This window comes from Grus americana, chromosome 14, assembly GCF_028858705.1.
Source record: "Grus americana isolate bGruAme1 chromosome 14, bGruAme1.mat, whole genome shotgun sequence".
Taxonomy (NCBI): Eukaryota; Metazoa; Chordata; class Aves; order Gruiformes; family Gruidae; genus Grus; species Grus americana.
Genome location: NC_072865.1, coordinates 7,874,505 through 7,895,681, shown reverse-complemented (window position 1 = coordinate 7,895,681; position 21,177 = coordinate 7,874,505). Strand labels below are relative to the sequence as shown.

Sequence of the window (21,177 nt, the reverse complement as noted above, 5' to 3'; positions counted from 1 at the left end):
GACAGGCGAGCGCCTCACTTAGTGGCTTGGGATCATCCCCTGGCAGAGTTTAATACTCTGAACTCATTGCAAAGTGATCAGGAACCCAAGCCTGGTCACCAAAATGAGGTGGGATGGCCCCCTCCTTCCCCTCTCTGTGTGCTTATTGCAGCGCTCCAGGGGCTGTTATTCCTTCCCTGTGTAATTTAATAAACTGCTGGCTAGCAAAGAGCAAGGGTAAAGTCAGACCTACACCTCCCCCAGCTCTAGCGATGCAGAGTGAGAGCAGCCCACATCCTTCCCTTGGCGCAGGAGTGGAAATACCTCTATGCCATCTCAGCAACTCACTGAAAAACAGCAACACAGACTTGGTCACTTGAAGGCTTTAGATACTGCGCATTTGTGCTGCGTTGCCTTTTGGGATGTAAGTTGTGTCCAAATACAATGGGTTTTGAGGAGGATTAAAAAAAAAAGAAAAAAAAGAAAAAAAGAAAAATAAAGAGGTGAATACAATACAGAATAGTACAATTCTGTGAAAAAGGTAAGAACTGCAAATACAGGTTTGTGACTGAAGGTCACTGCACTTCACGATCACTCTTTTAGCTTGCAAAAGTAAAATCAAGAGAACACATTGGCCTTCCTGAAACCATTTCAGGTCTGTTACCATTTGTTTATGCAGCTAATTATTATTATTGATGCTGCTGGGGACTTTGACACATCAAAAAATGACATAGCAGGAATGGTCTATGACATAACTGAATATCCCAGCAACCTTTGTCAGGCTGGCTAACATCATCCTGCTCAGTTGAACACAGCTGCTCTTTAACCTCGGATAGACAGGCACTCGTCACCCCTTACTGATATAAAAGAAAACCCTAACAAAATGAGGCTTTTGTTTTTAATTTATTTTGCAAATCTACCAGTTCATTTTATGAAAGTATGAAATCCTATGTGGTTACATTAAACAGTTACACTACAATCCAGGTAATACAAATAACCGCTACAAAGTTAGTTTTAGGTACTCTTGGATAACAAGTAGATTTAACGTTATTTAAAATAAGTCACAAAGAAGAGAAAAATAGCCTTGTGATTGTCAAAGAATTTAGTTTAAAGCAAGGAAACCAATGTAGACTCTTCTTGTCCTACAAAAAGTTAAGAGAGAAACACTGACATTTACGTCGTCTTTCAATGTCAATGTTCAATTAGACACATCAAAAAAATTTAAGTGCACACATCTACTCAAGATAACAAGAAGAGTTCACAAGTTGCTTGGAAACCAGTGTTAAGTTTCATTCTCTGGAAATTACATTTACAGTGTAACATCACCATCATCCTTGCTTTCAGATGCATAAAAATCCTGTAATATCATTTGTAAAATACACTAGAGCTTCAAATCTGCTCTAATTCAATTCAGTGGGAGTAGGATCAGTCCCTACATTTAATAAGTACTCCTGATTTACTGAAATCCTTATAAAACAACCTCCTTCCCAGGAATGAAATTAATTTAGCAAACAAAATACTGTAATAATTCAGGAAAACTCTTAGCTTCACTATCCCACAATTGACACTGCAACTGCATTTCTGAGGACCTTTATGCACAATCATTCCTTCCTCTCCACCAGCAAGAGGACACACGAAGACATCAAGTAACTGTGCTTAGTAAGAATTTGGAGCTATGTAAATAAAGTATAAAAATCAAAGCACAGATTGAATTAATCTAGAAACTGTTCTCCTGACACCTATCTGACACACCTCTGGTGTCATTCTGCTGCCTGTAAGCTGCCACTTCTGATGACACATCTGTCAATCACGATTGCATAACAGCTTCTTAAGAAGCAACCAAATGGAGCTTTGATTTTGTAGCTGCATCTTTACACTGCGTATGTAGTTGGGGGCAAAATGTCCAAGAAGCTGCTACTGTACATAATGCAACAGTTTCACAGTAGCAAGGAGAGCTGTTTATGGGGAAAAAAGGCAGGTGTAGGTACAATCCTGATGGCCTGTGGCACAAAGGAGATTAGAACAGTTCATTTTCTCCTGTTGCCTCCACCTCTTTCAACTAGGACATCCAAAATGATACAGCCCCTCAAATCTCCACTCGTGCACGTGCAACAAACCTGCAGACCTCACTGTAGTACAGAAGTGAAGCCAGCAGCATCTTGGCAGGGCTTCTAAGAGAACTAGGCATTTATCCACAAGAGTATCTTTTAACACTGATCACCTCAAAAAACTTAAAGAAACCAGACAGGTTACACAAAACTATACAAACTTTTCACCTGGACATAAAGTGCCATCAAACTATGGAGCAAAACAGAAGTTACTGTTGAGGGCAGCAGCTATTTTAAGTGTCTACAGAAGGCTTTATTCCCCTGAAGCAGATAAAGTTTGCTACTGTCTTGGAAACGGTGCCAAGCTGGTGGGAACGCTACTATAACCAAGGCCAGCAATTTTCTTCCTTCCTGACAAACAGCACCGACACGCTAAAGCCAACCAGGCTGCATTTACTGGTGGCTGACTGCAGAACTTTCCCCAGAAGGTAATTTTAAACAGTAATAGATGCTTCAGTTTCCCATTCCCTCTTATGATACCATAAATATAATTTGTTCAGACCCCTTGTCACAAGCATGCATTACAACAGACGGCCCCACCCTGTTATTACCACTGTGCCTGCTTGTTTTCCATTTCTACTCATGTAAATGTAATGTCAAATCCTCTTAAGAATCCTGAGCAGTCGCCCAGAATCACTTGTTCAACTGACATTTCTGTAATAATAAGGAAAGAAAAAAGAGTTGTGGGAAATTAAATGGTGCTCCTGTTGCCAAGTTGTTAAAATTATATGGCAATATGCTTCCAGTAGTTGTAAGAAATTAATTTGTGGAGTGCTTACAAGCCTTACATCTACTATATCTCAACAGGATATAAAATGCTATTTAAGTGATACAACTTACAAATAAATGTTAAGGAGAAAAAAAATCAGCACCAAAGAGTGAAAGAAGAAACTAGATTCTTGTCTGCACTCTGATTCCTTGAGGCTTGATCTCTACAGCTGAGGAAGCCATGCGGGAGATCTGTGCTGTAGTACTTACATACTTATGACGTATGCCAGCATCCCACCTCCCTGTTCTGCCACCCATCATCAGCGGATGAGATGGGGCACGTTCAGTGGGTTACTCCACTCCTGAGAACAGTGGCTGGCGAACAGCTCAGCCAGCCCCTCCGCTAACCACTCTCTCTGCAACTGCTCTCTGAAAGTACTAGCCAGAGCAAAGTGAGTGTCACTGCTTTTCACCTCCTTTACTATAATGTTGTTCAGAAAGAAGTGCCTGAGACACCTGATCTGTAGATGAATTCATTTTTAAATTATGCCACTACATATTACTGTCATTCTTTTCTCACAACAATGTCAAATAGAGTATAAAACTTTGGATTTTCTATAGTGAGTGAAATCAGCAAAGTCAAAAGAAAGACAGTGCCAGCAGTGCTGTTACTGCTCCATTCTGTAAGACAGAACCAGGGTAAGGCGCTTTGGCAATCAGCACCAAGTTTAAGCGACAAGCTTTGTAGCAACAATTCGCTCTCCACACGCTAGAGTACGCACAAGTTTTCTGCAGACGCATGGAAAACTGAGACCCCCTGGTTGTTCTCTAAGCTGCTTTGAAACTACAACAATTTATTTAATCCAGCAGCAGATCCTGGTACTATTCTTTCCCTAAGTACAGTACATTTTGATAGCAACATAGAAGCACACGACACAAAACAGATTTGTTCAAGCTCACCATGGTTCTGATGGGCTACACGGACCAAGAGGCAATTCAAAAAGAGCACACAACTCAATTCATCAGGACAACAACACTGACTCAAAGGAATTCTGGCTCCACTTTGTGAAAGAAGAGAGTTCACAAAGGAAAAGATCTTATTGCAAGTTGTACTGCTCAGCTTCGCCACTTCTAATACAGATCAGAAGTATCAGAAGCTACCAAGGAGTCAAGGACAAAGAATTCCTGTTTGGTACATATTTTAAGTATACAAGCTTGCTTTAAAAAGAAAAGCCACTGCACAATATTCCAAAGTGGCTTTCCCTAAGACTTGAAATCATCAGATCAACACTGGCAGAAAATACAGATTTCAGTAGCAGTTCTGGCACCTTGTGATTTGGAAAACTTGTGCACGTGGGACTGAGGCAGCTTGTTCGCAGACCCCTCTCTCGCAGTATCCTAGGGTCATCTGTGCTTCCTTCACAACAGTGTATCGCTGGACTCAGCAGGTGCCTTCCTCAGAAGGCGCAAACTGGCAGCTGTCGTGAGAAACAGTGTCAATGCTCTGCACTTCTGACTGCGGGTGAATGGACACCTGAACGGCTATCTCTTGACCTTGCTCATTCATGGACCCATCGTCAGAATCCCCAGCTGGTGAATCGCTGCGCTTGATCTCTGGGTTGATGGGGTAGATTGCAGCTTGGGTACCGCAGGCTTGGGTCTGTTTTTCCTCCTCACCAACTTCATCGGGATCGTCAACTCGCACAGCCTCAAAGATCTCCTCCATGAATGCCCTGCAGTTAAGGATCAGTGGTGGAAGGGGAACGCTTCTGGCAAGTTCTTCAATGTACCGAGCAAACTCCATGGTCTTAAACTGAGTGACTTTAGCCAACTCTAGCGTTTTGGCGGATGTAATGATAGGGATACGCTTGGCTATCTCAAAAGCCTTCTGAAGCTTCTCAGCCCCTTCCGTCCTGAAGAATTCATTGATAGCCTTCTCTGTTTTGCGGAGGTGACTGCTCATCATGCACAGACGGGTTATGTTTAAAATGAGGGTGATAGCAAAGGCAACGAGGCACACAATCATGTAGTAGATACTCATGTCTCCTGAGGTGAAGATAACCCTCAGGGTGACTGTGTAATACAAGGTGTCATTACGATTAACAGCAGCACACGTGTATCGCCCTCGGTCAGCAAAGTTGACCTTTGTGATGTTAAGGGAATTATCAGCAATCCTCCACCGTCCACCTGGAGATTCAAAACAAATAAACTGAGTTAATGAAACAAAAAAATCACTTGGTAAACTAGACACATGCTGTTTCCTCCATCAACAGGAGATGGAGCTTGGAAGTCAGCAGTCCATTTCTAGCATAATACAAACAGCACACAAAGGAATGAAATTTCCTTTTCCTGCTTGTGATACAGAAAGCCATAACCCAGTTACCAAGCCTACTGCTTAATGGTAAATTAGTCTGCATGCTTGCTACACTGGTTCTTCTGCTTTCTCTCATCCACAGTTTTTTGTGTGCTTTTGGACTGCTAGTTCTTTCTGACAGGGAACCTAATTCTTAACTAGTGCTTCTCACTCACTGTGTAACACTGTGTTGAAAGACTGTCCTCTATAAAGTCTAATTTTCCATGCGTTCAGAGTCAAAAGTCAAGTGACCCATGAAAAAGATGAGAGTCTGTAAATGGCTCTGCTGGCAAAAGAACCCAGGATTTTCTTCAGACACAGTTTTCTGCTGAGCACGCAGTGCTGATATACAAAACCCATGTAAAAAGAAATCAATAAAAGAAGCTAGCTTTATACAGTATTTCCTACGCATTTATAACTTAGGGGGAAAACTGTTTTCATAACTCATTCTTCTAATTACTCTGCTTTGAACTAATCTCCAGATGGCATTATAACTACAAGGAGGTTACTGAATACTTAAGGCAGAAAGATGGCCTCCAAGAAGATCCTATCAATTAGCTCAATGACCTTCATTAATACTAACAGAGTAGAGAAAACCACATGCATCTCTAAGACATTATTTTTTGAAAATTAAAAACTACAGGGACAGAAGTATAAGAGCCAATAGCTAGGCGAATAAATTCTCCCTCTATACAAAAGAGTTAAATAGCATATATTTCATCGTTGGCCATTACAAACTGCATTAGTTTCCACAGTCTTACTGGTGCATAAACCAGGAAAGAAATGTAGTAAGTTATACTATACTTTAAAAAATCCTGTAACAAAATTAATGCACTGATTGCCAGCTGGAAAAGGTCACAAGTTGTGAAGAATTGTGTTTAATTCACGTGTTTGGAAAAATAGAATATTAACCAGAGCAATAATAAATAAAAACATCAGTTAGTATCTGGTAGGAAGCTGATTAATTTCTTCTGTATTGAATACTGTGATGCCTCGTGAACAAAACAATTCTGTGGGGCACCACAGCAGGATACACGGGCTAGGACAGAAAAACTTAGGTATAACTCACACGACACATGCCAGAGGGCAAAGGACTTTGTCTTGCTCTCTCCTTATCTCCCAACTGTAAAAATGGGAGGATAGCAAGAGAAAATGGTAATAAAGTCCCAGAGGTTTTCAGATACTGTATAAAAGGGGAATACTGAAGGATAGAAATCAGCAGGAAAGCTCACCTTCATCTCTCTGTTCAAGCAGGTGTCCTCTGGAGTTATACCAAAGAATATATTCATACTGGCTGATGTTCAGTTTACATTCAATTAAAATACTGGTCCCCTCTTTGGCTATGATATCATGGTGTGCTGGAGAACTTACTAAAGCTTGAGACACTGTATGAAGTGATGCATTGAAAGACTCAAAAGCAACTGTCCTGTTAAAAGCTACATTTTCCAGTGTAAATTCAATTGAAAGATCAGCACTAACAGTCAAAATTAACAGGCAATAGCTGAGCTTCATGGAAAGCTAGAGAAAATTCTTTTTTCATTTAATTTGGAGAAATGAGGTCATATGATATTAAGCTGTCTGTATTGCTCTGAGATAGGAGAGGAGGCTCTTGATTTGTTCAGTGATAGAAAATGTCTTGGATCCAAATGCACTTTCAAGACCTTCAATATTAGCAGTGGAAACTGGAAATCCAACTGAAAAAAAAAAAAAGAAAGAATTAAGTTTATTAATGATAGCAACCTTACGGCGTATTCAAATATCATTTCCAGTAAACAGATTTTGATTAGCATAATATAAACTGTCAGCTGAGAGGTTCCAAATCAGAGCTTTGCTCAGAACACAGTAATGAAACTAGAGTAAGAAGGCATTAGCACAACCTTCAGTCTTCTAGATGTTCATCTTCCTATCCAAATAAATAATCTCAGGAACAATAATCATTAACAGGAAAAGGTTTTTAAAAAAGAACATATTGTTCAGACTACTTGAAATGCATAACTATCTTTAGGGTCATAAAGTACATTCTGCATTTGCTAACAGAGAAAAAGTGCTTTCTTAACAGAGGAAGAAAAGCAAGGAAGAGGACATAACTTCTGCCACCCTCCCCACCAATATCAAAGTGCTTTTAAGCCCTTGTTTTCTAAAGCCATTCTTCCATTTAGCATCTAGAAAAAAAACAAAGCACACACACATCTGATTTTTAGCATTTATACATCTACTTACTTGATTTTAGAGGCACAATCGGTGTTAAATATCTAAATACTATATAATGTGCTTATAGTTTCTTGTGTTGGGAAAACTCTCTTGGCAGTTATCTACAGCCACTGAGAAGTCCCTTTCTGAGTATCAGGACACTGATGTCCAAACATATTTCCTTTTTTGCAATCTCTCTTGCTGTTGCCGCTATAATTTCTAACTCTGCCCCTTTTTATCTTGTTTGTTTTACAATAAACTCCTGTTGAAAATCTTTTACTTTATGCTGCTACATCTCAGCGGTTGTATCTTGTTTATCATCTTCTCTACCCATGCTTCACAGCAATTTGAAAAATTGTTTTGTCTAGGGACAGAATTTACACTCTTCAAATTAATGTGCACAAAAGATACTTTAAGACATTAGGATACAGGCTTTAATTGTATGCTCTTTGCACACAAAGATTTTCCCTTTTTAAAAGCCAGAATAAAACCAACTTGTAACAAAATGAGATGACACCGATAAGAGAAAATCTGTAATCAATTTTCCTGGAAGCCTGATTCAAGAAAATTTCTAATCCAATGTGCATTCCCTGGAGTTATGTTTCCATCTAGACTGCTCCAGAGCCCTAAAAACCAATTTACAAAGTACAGAAGCCTCAAGCCAAAATGTTACCTTAAAGAATATCTGACTTCATCCCACTGACTATGTGACTTCAAATTTATCATCTTTTCTTCTACCAATAACAAATACTAGTAGAGTTGAATTTCATAAGTATCACAATACAAAGGAATACATTTTCTTAATAAATAATGCAGACACTTCTCATCCTTCCAGAATCACTAGTTAACACTGCCTAAAGCAGACAGAAATTCTATCACTTATGAAACATAATTTAATACAAATAAATACCAGTCATTTGTACTAATTGTCTTTTCAGCAGAGAAAAATTAAGCATATTCAAGAACAGGAAAAACTGCTGATAACACAATACTCAGACTGGGAATTTTTTTTAAGTTGAAGTTAATTCAACTTAAATTCAAGGTCAAACCAGATCCCAGACTTAACATCTGATGAGAAATGTGTATCTGACCCGTTTCTCTTGTGGCTGTTGCCAATTTAACAAAGAAGGCAAAGACAGCTGTGTCCAACTCTCCTTCAAGCTTGACTAACCACCTCACCCACTGAATCCTGCAAGAGAAACTGGAAAACAGGCCCTCCACTTGTTTTTCTGTAAACAGCAATCCCTTCATCTGCCCTCTTACTTTTTTATTGGTCCCACTCTGTTTTCTATCATGCCTCCTGTCCATTGATTTAAGAAGAGACCAGCGCAAAGAACTCAATTATGCCATTGTGCTGAAGAAGCTACTTTCCCACAGCTAAACGGTTAAAAAGTACCAAGGCCTCTTTTGCTCCTGCTTTCCACCAGTTACACTTTAAAGAAAGGTTACTGAGTCCTGCTGCCTCTGGAGAAGAGCATCCTAGTCGCATCACCTACACAGGTCTGAAAAAAAACCCCAATACTAAGGTTGCTGCTGATCAACAACTATTCTTCTGTTTGAAGGAGTAGTCTTAGCCTTCCTTTTTTAGACCCCTAGCATTTTCTGAGGGTTTCAGAGCCTTCAGAAGGCTAGTGACAACTTGGTAACCTTGTGCAGATTTCTCAAAGGCAGACTGTGGCTTGTTATTAGTCTGTGGACCACTGACATTTGGATTGCCGGCGTTGCCATTTGAGTGTCTGTCATGGCTTGCGCTAGCAAACGATATGCTGTGGTCACAGATCTTCAACACACGTTGCTCCACGACACAGCTGCCTTCAGTTACAAATGCCACTGCACTTAATGGCTTCTGCATGCATCGGGACTTGACTTCACAGCTTTTGATGCAGTTACAACTGATGATAGCACTGCAGTGAAGACAAACCCTCATCTTCAGTATTGAATCAAACACACAAAATAACTTCCAATCTTCCAAAACAATAACCTCCCAACTAATAATGTTTTAGATTTATTAAAGAATAATTCCGGTACCTCCTGTACCTTGCCTGTGTTATTGTCATTTTAAATTATTAAATTTAAATTGTTAGATTTCCAAGTGTCTGTGACACTCCTCCTAAAACCTCAATTATTTAACACAAGAAATACTCAGCAACATTTTCCCTCATAAGAATAAGATAATTATCTTCAGTAATTGCATATGCTCTCCACTATATTTGCACCGAGCTTGCATAATGTATAAAACATTGGTGATGGGTCATTGAATTTTATTATTAAACTCTTCGAGGTCTGATTTATTAGAAATTGTTTGTCACATTTCGCTTTTGGAAAAGCCATTATTGCTAAGCAGACAATGATCTCTCACTACTGAGCACTGGGAAAAATAAAATGGTTTGTGGACTCCATATTCTTCAACCATCACACTTATGCAAAACAGCTGCTGGAGCTGATAAAGGATCCAAAAAGGATAAAGTGTGAGCAGTGCCAACATCACAATTGTTCAAGAAAGCATTAATCCTAAGCAAGACGAAATGTGCAGAATAGAAACTGGCTATTTTACAACTGAAGTTGAGCTCAATATATTTAACCTTTACTAAACCGTAAGTTGTAACAACAAATAGTGTCGGAAAGATAAAAATCTGTGATGCATACGCTTGTATGAGTCATCTTTGGCTCTCATCCTGAAAAAGTGTGTGTGTTTAACTGAGAGCACTATAAGTGGTCCCACTGAGGTCAATGGAAGTACTGACAGTACTTAAAATTACACACATTTATAAGGCACTGCAAAATTGGGGCCCAAGAGGTTGCAAGTTATATGGCTTTACATTCACTGCTCATAACATCATTTCATACCTGGAGAAAAGCAAAGCAATAAACCGAGACACATCTGACAGACCACAGATTGCTCTAACTGACTGCCACGTCTGGCACGCACCATGGAAACATATTTTGGCATTTACAACAAGCTAACTGGTAATAATGCACGCTAAAGAGATCTAAACGGTTCACTTTTGCACAGAGCACACCTTCCTACTCACAGTGTGACATTTTGCAGAAATAAGGCTGCTGTGACCATCCCGCAAGACCCCTCTAGCCCTCTTTCAAACCAGGGAGCAGCATTTGGCGGAGCCCGTTAAGACATTAACTCCTGGAAAGCTGATGAAAATAGATGGTGGGGTCTCGACAAGAGGCACGGTCCCAGCATGGGAGAGGCTGCAGGGGGGGTTCACCTTCTGCGGGGACCAGTGAAGGCTCCGCGGGGAAGCGGCTGCACTCGCAGCCCAAAAACCAATGTAAGGCGCAAACGGTCAGGAGAGCAGGGCAAATCTCACCCGGCGTCGCTGCCCTACGGCACGTGGTGTCTTGCGTGTACGCGGTCCCTGGGCTGCCCGACACGTGTCGCGGGGTAACTCACGAAGGACACGGGATCAGCCGCACACAAAAACAAGGTTTTTTTTCCCTGCTGTCAGGTAAAAACGCTCAGGGACAAAACTCCACTGAACGGGAACCCTGTCCCCAGCAGCCCCAGCCCCACACGCATCCACGTTCGCTCGGGGAAAAACCCCGCTCAAGGCTGCAGGGAACACAATGTACGTCCACACTCCTCACACTGCAACCCAGAAAACCCAGGCCATGCCGGCCTGACGTCACGCTGTCTAACGTCACACGGCCTGACGTCACAGGAGCATGACGTCACGCCAGAAGGCCGCCCCCCTCCCCCCCCGGCAACATTTCCATGCCAAAACAGCGCGGTAAGACACGGGCCCCCGACTTCTCCCTCAGCAGCGGGGTGGGCGCGGAGGGCCTGCGCGCCGCTGCGCCGTTCCCCCCGACTCCGACGCCGTCAGGCAAAACCTGGCGTCACCGTAACGCAGTGAGGTAGTGGTACACCGCTCTCACCGGGAGGAGGGTGGTTAGGCCCGACCCACCCCGCACCGCCGCCGCCACTGCCGCCGGTCCCGCCGCCCGGACCTGCTTCCCCGCGCGCCCTTCCGGGCTAGGCCGCACTTCCGGGGTCAGCCGGCCCGTGCCGCTCTGCGCCTCGCCTCGATGGTTACGGTCCGCCCGGTGGGGGGAGCGCGGAGCTGGCGGGGCGGCCCGGTCTGGCGGGTGAGGCACCGCACCGGGGCGGCGGGGCGGCCGTCGGAGGGCCGGGGGCACAAGGGGCTGGAAGGGGCCTTCTGCGGGACGGGGCGTCCTAAGGAAAGGGGGGGCTCTGGGGTACCTGGGGGTCCCCTATGGGCAGACAGCCCCGTGTGGGGGTTATGGGGCCCGGGGGGGTCTCCCGGGGAAGCGGAGGCAGAGGGAGGCCCCCAGGGCTGGGGAGCGCAGGGGGGTGCCCCGGGTGGGGACGGGCCCGGTGGGGTGCCCCGGGGGTGCTGGGGCTGCCGCGGGGTGAGGGGCCCCTGCCAGCCGCTGCGGGGGGCCGCGGGGAAATGGGGCTGGAGGGCCGTGCCTGTCACCCAGCGCTGCCCTCTCCGCGGGGGCCGCTGTCTTCCTCCTTCGCTAAGGCCGACAAAAGCCGTGGTGGGGGTAGCTGCCCTGACTGCATCAGAGGCCGCCTCTGCGGGGGCGATGCTGGGGGGCCGTGGGATGCTCGGAGCGACCCTGCCTGTCCCTGCCTGTCCCTGCCTTCAAGTTACTGCCCTGGAGCTGGTGAAGTGCTGCCAGCAAAGCCAGCGGGAGGGAGAAACCTCTGCCCCGTGAGCAGGCCGCAGCATGGCAGCCCCGTTCGTGGGCACTGTCATCCCCAATGTGCGGCGTCGGGGCTGGCTGCTCTGGCAGCTGGAGCGTATTTCAGATTCTGGGTGGTGTTAATGCCATGGCGAAGCTCAGCCCTAAATAGAGAAGCGAACTGGTTGTTGCCTTCCTACCTGCGCAGCTTTCTGACAGCTATCCCGTCGTATCTGACACCCGTCAAAGCAGCTGTCCCAAGCAATTTGTTTTCGCTTTTTTTTTGGTGAAGCAAGTCATGGATGTAATTATCTGAGGACCTTTTGTACCTTTTATTTGCTTTTCAGAGTTAGCAACCTGTTTCTTTCCTGCGGAGAGGGCGTGTCGGTTAGATAAAGCCACGTGTTTCTGTGGGACTTTAAACTTCCAAGTGTGACATTTCTTCCAGTCAGACGTAACTTGGTGTACACACTCCCTTAAAAACATAATCTGTTTGTGCGGGTATGTGTGGCAACATGAAGGGATTTTTGTCTTAGTTGTGTTTAATATTTAAATAAAATGTGATGCTTTTGAACTAATGTCCAAGTGTACAAGGGAGTGATTATTTTATATGCTTTGCTTTCTACGGATGTCCATAGTCATGTCTGAGAGAGACAGCGGTGAAAATCTGAAAGAAGATACCTTTTACAAAGATGAAAATGAACAGAAAGCAGAGGAACTCAGCTGCGCTGAGAGCAGTGAAGAGAGAGAGCAAGAGCTCGAGCCTGTGCCTATGACTCGGAAAAGACCTGAACCCAAATCCCCCAGCCAGCCTGCTGCCACAGAAAAGCCCGCAGCTGAAACCCTCAAGGTATGTTCCTGTGCTTGCTCTGAATAATGTGACTTCACATTTCATGGCTTTATGGACAGAAGAATTTTGACTGTAAGCCTCACGGCTTTTTTGAAAATTCACATTGCTCTTTATCTGCAAAGAAAAAGCTGCCCCAAAGTTGGACATTACAGACTGCTTGTGTTCCTCTCCTCGCCATAATACCTGCATCACTCTTTCCTGCTGTTCTTCATTAAAGGTCTCAGATTCTCCTGCTGCAGTTCAGACAGGATGGGGGTACTGGGGAAGCTGGGGGAAATCTCTTCTGTCAACTGCATCTGCTACCGTAGCTACTGTAGGTAAGGCTCTTTCCGGTATTTGATAAATATTTTAACTGTACTTCAGTTCTCAAGCTAGTGCTCTTGAGCTTGTTTCTAGAGAAGAGGATTTCTGTTACAGAAGCAATTATTGGAAAAATGTCAAGAGAATTGTTCAAGTAATGGGGAAAATTTGTACCAAAAGTTACAGTAAGATTAGAGAGATACACACAGCCAAAATTACTTTCAAGTTTTTAAGATATTTTCATCATTTTCAGCTGGTATTTTAAACTGGTATTCAGCTGGTACTTGATTTAAAAGCTGAGATGAAACCTGGGTTCATTACATTGGTAAGCAATGGATAGTAGTAGCTTTTAGTGCTGGTTAAACTGTCTTGAACAGGAGGAATCCATAATAATAAAAAAATATGCAGCCCTAATCCCGTTTCTGTTCTGATTTCTCTCGTATGTCATGGTTAAAGTACTACTGCTGTCTTCTCTAGGTCAAGGTATTTCAAATGTCATAGAAAAAGCAGAAACAACCCTTGGGATCCCCAGTCCTAGTGAAATCTCTTCAGAGACTAGAGAGACTACAAGAGGTCAGTTTTTACTGCATAAAAACAACACTGAAACATTTCTCATAATATAATCAGCCCCAAAATAGCATCACCTTACTCTGCATCTTGCACATTTTCTGTGTGCTAAAATAATGCTCTATTGCTTACTTCTGTTAGCTCTGAAAAGTACGTAGGGAAATAATCCCAATTCTAGCCCTGCTCCTGGCTGACGCTTGGTGTTTGTTAATTTTCTCCACTCTGCAGCTGACAGGATCTTTTTTTGGGAGTGAGGAAGTTAATTTCCTGTCTTCTAATGCAGGAAGTGAGAATCCTGGTGCTAGCAGCACAGATGCAGCTGATGATGGCAGTTCCTTTCCTATTGCTGGGGCTCTTGGAGTTTTATCAACCATCTCTACGGCTGTCCAAAGCACAGTGAGTGAGTTGGGAATGCAGGAGACAGTGGGTTTAAGAGAGCACTGGATTTTCTGCCTTTTGTCTGAAACATTGTAAGAGGAAACTTTTAATTTTGACTTTTGTGGGATGAATGGTGAGAAACTGTTTCAACCTTCAGTCTTTATCCTGCGCCTTGCTTCTAACTGGCACTTAATGATTAAGTTGTCTTGAATTGTGATAGTTCTGTAGTAAATGTTGTAACAAAAAAACCTAATGGTGGACCGTGTGGTGCATGCATTCCCATGCACGTCACTTCTGTACTCTGTTATGTCTGCTCCCTTCCTTTAGAGTATTCAGGTAAATGCAGGATCAGACTCATTCCTGGAATATTTCCACTGATTTCCACAGAACTGTCTAGAGATTAAATCCATTCTCCTCTTCAAAAACTTCTGTGAAACTAGCCCAAATTGCTTAGAAATCAGCTTGTTCCTGTGACCAAGAGAAATGCACTTCAAAGGAACCCATTACCCTTAGAAACTGCTTTTGTGATCTGCTTGTCTTGTCAATTTGCCCATGAATCTGAAAGAGCCGCAGATGGAAAGCTTGCTTCTGCTTTTAAGGCTTGGACAAGACTTAGCTACCAAACCCTACAGGTCCAGTGTTTTCTGATTGGAAGGATGAGAACTAAATACTTTAATACTTTAATGTGCTGAGAACCAACCTGTTCACAAAATAAAAATGTGTTTCCTATCAGATTGCTGCAGCTGCCTGAGTGCTGTATTAAACCGTTGGATGATAATGTATCATTGCTCTTTCTGTGTCCTTCTGCTCTCTTTGTGGCGATTAGGGTTGAATTTTAGGGTGACAAGGACCAATTTGGCTTATATGTGAGTGTCTGGTGTAACATTGCTGATATAAATCTTCCAATTCAATTTCTTCAATTGTACAGTCTTCTGTGAGTTTTACGTGCTGTCTATATCCAAATCTGATTCCTAGGGAAAAAGTGTTATTAGTGGAGGTCTGGATGCCTTGGAATTCATCGGGAAAAAGACAATGGATGTAATAGCTGAGGGAGACCCTGGATTCAAAAAAACAAAAGGCCTAATGAACAGAAACTCTACGTTATCTCAGGTATGGCACTTCCATATCAGCTCCTCGTTGGCTTCTCTCATTTCTTCTCCCTTCTTTTGTGGTCCTGTCATTAAGCGACCATTTACTATTGAACCAAAAGCCTTCTCCTCCCATGTTCTGTATCTTTTGGTACTGACCTGAGTCCTCTGCTTTTCTTTTTCAGGTCTTACGAGAGGCAAAAGAGAAAGAAGAGCAGCAGACAGCTACGGAGGTTACCATGGCTACAGAGAAGAAAGCCCATTATGGGTTACTGTTTGATGAGTTTCAGGGTCTTTCGCATCTGGAAGCCTTAGAGATCCTTTCCAGAGAGAGTGAATCAAAGGTAATGGCCTTGAGCAATTTGCTTTCTATTTTGAGTTCAGCTGAGCAGGGAAAAAAAAGATTAGAAATATACGTATATACATGTAAAATCAGGTGCTCAGAACTTGCTATAAAATGATAGATTACACAACTTCACTTTGACCCCTGCATTATGATCTGGTGTTTACCCTGGGAGCATTGTGTCCTGTCCTCGGCTCCCAGAGCTGTTCTCTTTACCCAGCTAGCCTCAGTTCCTGTGTGTGTTCAGCAACTTACCACAAATTACTCTCTCGTTATATCCACTTGTTTGCTGCCTTGGTCTGGAGAAGAGGAGAGTATTGTAAGCATAGCAGATTGTCCTCTCCGTTGTGGAGCAGGGAGGAGGGCAGATCAGCATGCAATTTCAGAAGTCATTCACTTTTTTTATGAAAGAAATTATTTGAATAACTCCTTAAGAAGCCATTATTATCTAATGAGACTTCAGAAATAGGTCTTTTCCCCTTTCTTCCTTCCCATAGGAAAATACCACTTTCTCATTAATATCAGTCTGTGATGTTTTTACATGTGATGTAAACCAGTGCTACATCTTCATGTTGTTTCTTTTTCTTGTTGGAGTTATGATTCTCTCTTGGGCTGTGCTGCCCCTAACTAGGTGAAATCAGTTCTAAATGCCCTCTCTGGAGAAGAGTTGGACACACTGAAGGAGGAGATGGAGCAACTCAAAGAAGCTTTTTCTTTACCTGAATTCTTTGAAGAAGAGGAGGAAGAAAAGAAGGGTAAGAGAGCCCCAGGTTCTGGGAGGAGAAACTGGTTCTCAATTAAATTCTCAATGCAGAACCAGCCAGCCCTGACATCACTAGCAATGGGCATGATGACAAAGTTAAGTTATTCTTTAGCTGAATGCTTAATCGTAAAGCCATCTGTGGCCAGGAGCAGGACAGGTAGCAATACTCTTCATCTCTGGAAAGCTGCTGTGCATTAATTCTGTAGCAGGAGCAATTTCTCGCCAGAGCAGGATTAGAGTTGCTTGACTCCTGGGCAGTTCATACAACTGACCATGAGCCAAAATGTAAATTCAAAGAGATGCTGGGTTCCCCTGACCATGAGGGGAAGACTATGAATAGAGTTGTCCAGCCTGTGGGAAAGCAAAAAGCCTTTTTATTTATTTATTTTTTCAATGAGAGTTAGCCACACAGATTGAAATACTCAGAGGTGCCTCCATACGCAAGAGCCATGTGATTCTTGAGGATTACACAGATTTAAATGTAAATTTCTTGCATTGCCTTTACCTAAATGGCTCATGAGGGAGGGCTTACACACCTGCACTTGCTATCACTTAACAATTAATGTATCTTTTATATTTGCACATGATGGATCTCGCAGCCTCCCCCTCACTGCTAACGTCTGCCCTGCCGTGTATATTAGGAGAACCATAGGTTTTAAGTGATATTTCAGATTCTCCAAGGAGGTGTGCAAGTTAGTGCATTATAAAACGCTGCCTGAGCAAAAGCTAACCTTCTGGTACTGGTATCTGCACCTTCTCAGGTTTGATCTGTTCTTGCCTGAGTTGATGATTCAAAGCGAAATAAAGGAAAGAGTTGACAGACTTGTGCATTGAAGTGCTGCTTATTCCTGTATCTGTCCTTCATGTGGATTTTTTAACCTTATCTGACCTTTAGGAGATGAAGAGTTCACAAAAGAAGTGACCGAGTTGTTTTCGGAATTGCGTATCTCCTCAAAGCCAGACAAACTGATCACAGTGAGTTATTTCCCATCTTTTAAACACTGGAGAGATTCCTCACAGGAACTGCTGCTCAGTCCTGCTTTGCTTGTGAAAATCCCAAAGGCATGAAAACCAGCTGTGTTGTAGATCCTTTGACAACGGTAGGCAAGAGAGGCCTTTTCCTTTGACTTCATGGGGCAAAATCATGTTCTGTAATGTCTTTGGCTCTGAATCAGTAGACACTGGTGTGTCTTTGCCCCGTCACTGGGCAGCAATAAGTGGTGGCAAAGATAACCAGGAGCCATAAGCCTTCAGCCACCACAGTGAAATCAACATACAGTCATGAATTGAAGCCCTACTCTTGGTATGAAGCAGCTCGTTTTACTACGTTCAGAAGTTGGTAAGAGGTAGAATTGCCTTGCCTTCATTTCACTACCCTTCAGATCCACGAAGTGGCAGCAGCATTCTGCAAACATATTTTTAAAGTGCCTCTGTTAGTCGTGGTCTTGCTGGTAAACTCCAGCAGCAGTGCTAGAGAAATGACTGCCCTCAGCTACATCAGTGTAGCCAACGGATCATTTGTCCTGGTTCGTCTCACCAGCTCAGGAGTCATAGCTGTTTTTTCCTCTAGAGAGAGCCAATACTCCATGTTTTGTGGTGTGCAGGGAGGCTTCATTCTAGGCTTTAAACACTATGGCACATCTTCATGCAGGTGAGGACATCTGCTCATGAATGGATAGCACGATTCAACAGTAGTCTTCCTAAAGAAGAAGAGAGTGAAGAAAACCAAGAAGTAGAATCCGGAGATGGTGACCATGATGATAAAAAATCAGTAGAGGTAACTGAGAAATGAAGGAAGAGAATATCTGACTGCAGAGTGTTTATCTGGCTGCTAAGTTACAGTTGTGATTCCCAGAGTTTATGGGTTTCTATTTCTGTGCAGATTCTGAGGTCTAAAAGGGCAGTGCAGTGGTAGTACATTGTGTGACTCACTTGTTTTAAATAATAAAAGCTGCTAGTTTTTGTATGGTATGGAGAATCTTTTTAACTCTTGCAGGATATTCATGCGTTTGCCATAAGAAGTCTGGCTGAACTGACAGCATGCTCCATTGAAATGTTTCACAAAACTGCAGCTTTATTTCTACACGGTCAGAAACAAGAGGTGACAGCCACAGACAGAGCCAAGTCCCTTTCACAGTAAGTTCATCTCTTACTAAATTTGTAGCATATAATTACTTACATACTGATTAAACTGTCTAATAATTCTTTGCAAATCCATGGGATGCAGGGCTCTTGAATTCTGCATATGTGTTGAAAGTTGCAATGGGTGGCATTACTATCTTCCAGCAGAATTCAGCTGTCTCTTTTTCCAGGTAAAAGTCATTTCTTGATAAGAAAGAAGAAACCCTACTTGAAAGCTATTATATAGCCAAGAAGAACGTTTGCCCTAAGCTTGTGCCAGTTAACAGACAGACATTTAAAATATGACAAAGCAGTTGTAGTATAAAAGTGATTCTTAATTACCTTTTTGTTAATCATTTAGTATGTTAGGTATGTGATATTGTAAAATTACTGCAGCTAATTAGTAGATTGGACTTACCAATAATGCATAACACGAGATTTTTCGTTTATGTCAGGAGATACTTGGCAAGTATATGAAATATGCAGTACTTTAATTCAGAAAATGATGCTTGTCAGAAAAAAAACCCAGCTTAGTACTGTTCCTTCTTGAATGGATGTGTCTGTCCTCTGAATGCTGTTTCAGATCTTAGGCTTTAATTTTTTATTTTTCCATCTTTCTCCTCCCTAATTTATTTGGGGAACTTCTGGATCTTTATACACTGTTCATATGTTCTATATCAATTGTGGTTTAATTTAGCTTTATATGCATGGAAACAAGGTATTTGTGTTTTAGACGAATGCTAAAAGAAAGTTATTCTTGCAGACTGTATTTGCTACATGGTTTTCCCACTCTTCTTCCACAGAATGACAATTGTGCTGTGTAAAGAACTGTCAACCTTCTCCAAAGAGTTTACTACGTGCTTAACAACTGCAGGGGTAAGAGTTACACCATAGTTCTTAGGAATGAGATGCGGTTAGTTGATTACAGCCTTGGGATCTTCACCACAAAGTCCTTTTTGTATTTGCACATTTATATATGTAGTTTTTTGCCTTGTGAACTCATCCTCTAGGTCAGTGTACCCCAAATTGTGGCAGCTGAATGTATGCTGAGCTTTTGAATGCCTCCTGCTGCATTCAGCCTGGCACAGAGTGTGGGGGTTGGGAATTGGTGCTGGCGGTACTAAGGAGACAGAAGAAGATAAGGTTTGTGATCCCATTGTGGATTTCCCAATACACTCGGGTGTTATTGAAGATAGTATCATTATTTCCAAATTCTCCAGATGTCCACAGTTCATTTGAAGATGCAATGTGTGTATTCGTATACACCTTGTGTTGGGCATATGTGGGTTACATTGTTATTTGCATGCTGCAAGGCAGGTCCTCTGCAGCTTGTGACTTAGCTTTCCTATAGGGAGCAATCGTGATTTTAAACTTATGGAGGATTTAGCTTTATCTTGCTTGAAGAAATGTGATCGAATTTTCAATCAGGATAATATATGTGTGATTTCTGCAGGCCAAAGAGAAAGCAGATGTGCTGAATCCCTTAATCACTGGAGTGTTTTTGGAGGTCAGTTATGCTAAAATTAAAACTTTAAGCTAGTACTTAAAAAATAGATATGCTGGGTTTTTTCCACTTCAGTATCCTTATGCATGCCAGGTTCTCTAACCTATGGTCTAAGATTCTGCTTACCTATCTAATAACGTAAAAGTTTTAATAAATGTCTGTAGATTTGTACAAGAGATGAGTTACTTAGTGAAGAGTGAGCCTTATGTGGTCTCAGCTGACAGTTATGATGGGTCAGAAGGCATACATTAAATTCAGCAGTCTGGATTTCTAGAATTTAAATGTCCAAAGTCAAACCTTAGACAAGCTCAGAAATTAGCATGCAAGAGTCCCAACACTTCCTAGCTGTGTAGTTGGCTCTCAATGCTTGTAAACTTCTGAGGTGTGGTAGGAAATGGGTGTTTCCTGTTGGTGTGTTCTTCCTTCCTGCCACAGCATATTTATGCTTCACTTTGAAACAAATTCTTCTCATCTGTTAGCAAAAACAGCATCCTGCATTCAGATTGCACTTGATCTTGTTTGGCAGTTTTTAAGCCAGTTGCTTTTTTGCTTAGTGGCATAAATCCACTCAAAAACTTAGTATTAAATTGATTTCTAGAATGAAGCCTTAAAAATCTGACAAGCACTAGTCTTCTGTTTCTTATATGCATTAATCAATGCTGTTTGAAATGAGTATGTGGTTGGTAAAACTGATTGGTAGCATAATTATTCATGTGTGTATTTTGATTTCTGTTTTCGTAGGCTTCAAACAGTGCTTCATATATCCAAGATGCCTTCCAGCTCTTGCTGCCTGTACTGCAGATCTCTCTTATTGAGGCTAGAACGGAACTATCGCAGCAATAAAAATCCTTCTAATTAAGAACTTTTTGACCTTCCCACTTCATAGTTTCCATGCTGGAGAATGATGTAATGGCTCTTATTAAAGGGAAAAAGATTAACTCTGATCGCTGCTGCAAGAACGGTGATTAAATGCAGTCTGGCAATGACAGCTCTTACAGCGCATTGAGAGATATGATTAGCATAGTCCAGGCTGGTGGACAACGTGACAGACTTAAAGTGCAGATTGCTTCTCTGTTTTCATGGACTGTCTATATCTTTTCACTGAAATCCCTCTGCTGTATGTGTTAACAAGCTCTTTGGAGAAGCTCTCTGGACTGTGAAGACAATGCTGGAGAAAAGAGTAGCAGCCGGCTAGTTAAAGAGTTAGCTAAAATCATGGTGTGATTTTTGTAAGTCAGAGAGACTTAATTAGGTTTC

At 42.3% G+C, this 21,177-nt stretch overlaps 2 protein-coding genes across 6 annotated transcripts; one reads left to right on the top strand and one right to left on the bottom strand.

Moving 5' to 3' along the window:
• Positions 1–869: 869 nt before the first annotated feature.
• MFAP3 (microfibril associated protein 3) lies at positions 870–12,391 on the bottom strand. 4 transcript variants are annotated; one of them, XM_054841460.1, is made up of 3 exons: positions 12,207–12,391; positions 6,381–6,842; positions 870–4,982 (listed from the first exon to the last, which is right to left on the bottom strand). In XM_054841460.1, exons 2-3 carry the CDS (start codon positions 6,658–6,660, stop codon positions 4,237–4,239), a joined length of 1,026 nt encoding a protein of 341 aa, XP_054697435.1. In that variant the 5' UTR covers positions 6,661–6,842; positions 12,207–12,391; the 3' UTR covers positions 870–4,236. The 4 variants fall into 4 exon arrangements, with proteins under 4 accessions (XP_054697435.1, XP_054697434.1, XP_054697436.1 ...); XM_054841459.1 differs by lacking the exon at positions 12,207–12,391 and adding an exon at positions 11,233–11,344; XM_054841461.1 differs by lacking the exon at positions 12,207–12,391 and adding an exon at positions 11,262–11,340.
• FAM114A2 (family with sequence similarity 114 member A2) lies at positions 11,308–20,864 on the top strand. Of its 2 annotated transcripts, none has more exons than XM_054841457.1 (14): positions 11,308–11,442; positions 12,645–12,856; positions 13,074–13,173; positions 13,634–13,729; positions 14,007–14,119; positions 15,077–15,211; positions 15,375–15,533; positions 16,164–16,287; positions 17,191–17,270; positions 17,947–18,072; positions 18,292–18,431; positions 19,220–19,292; positions 19,870–19,923; positions 20,662–20,864. In XM_054841457.1, exons 2-14 carry the CDS (start codon positions 12,647–12,649, stop codon positions 20,761–20,763), a joined length of 1,512 nt encoding a protein of 503 aa, XP_054697432.1. In that variant the 5' UTR covers positions 11,308–11,442; positions 12,645–12,646; the 3' UTR covers positions 20,764–20,864. The 2 variants fall into 2 exon arrangements, with proteins under 2 accessions (XP_054697432.1, XP_054697433.1); XM_054841458.1 differs by lacking the exon at positions 11,308–11,442 and adding an exon at positions 12,369–12,507.
• The last annotated feature ends 313 nt before the right edge of the window (positions 20,865–21,177 follow it).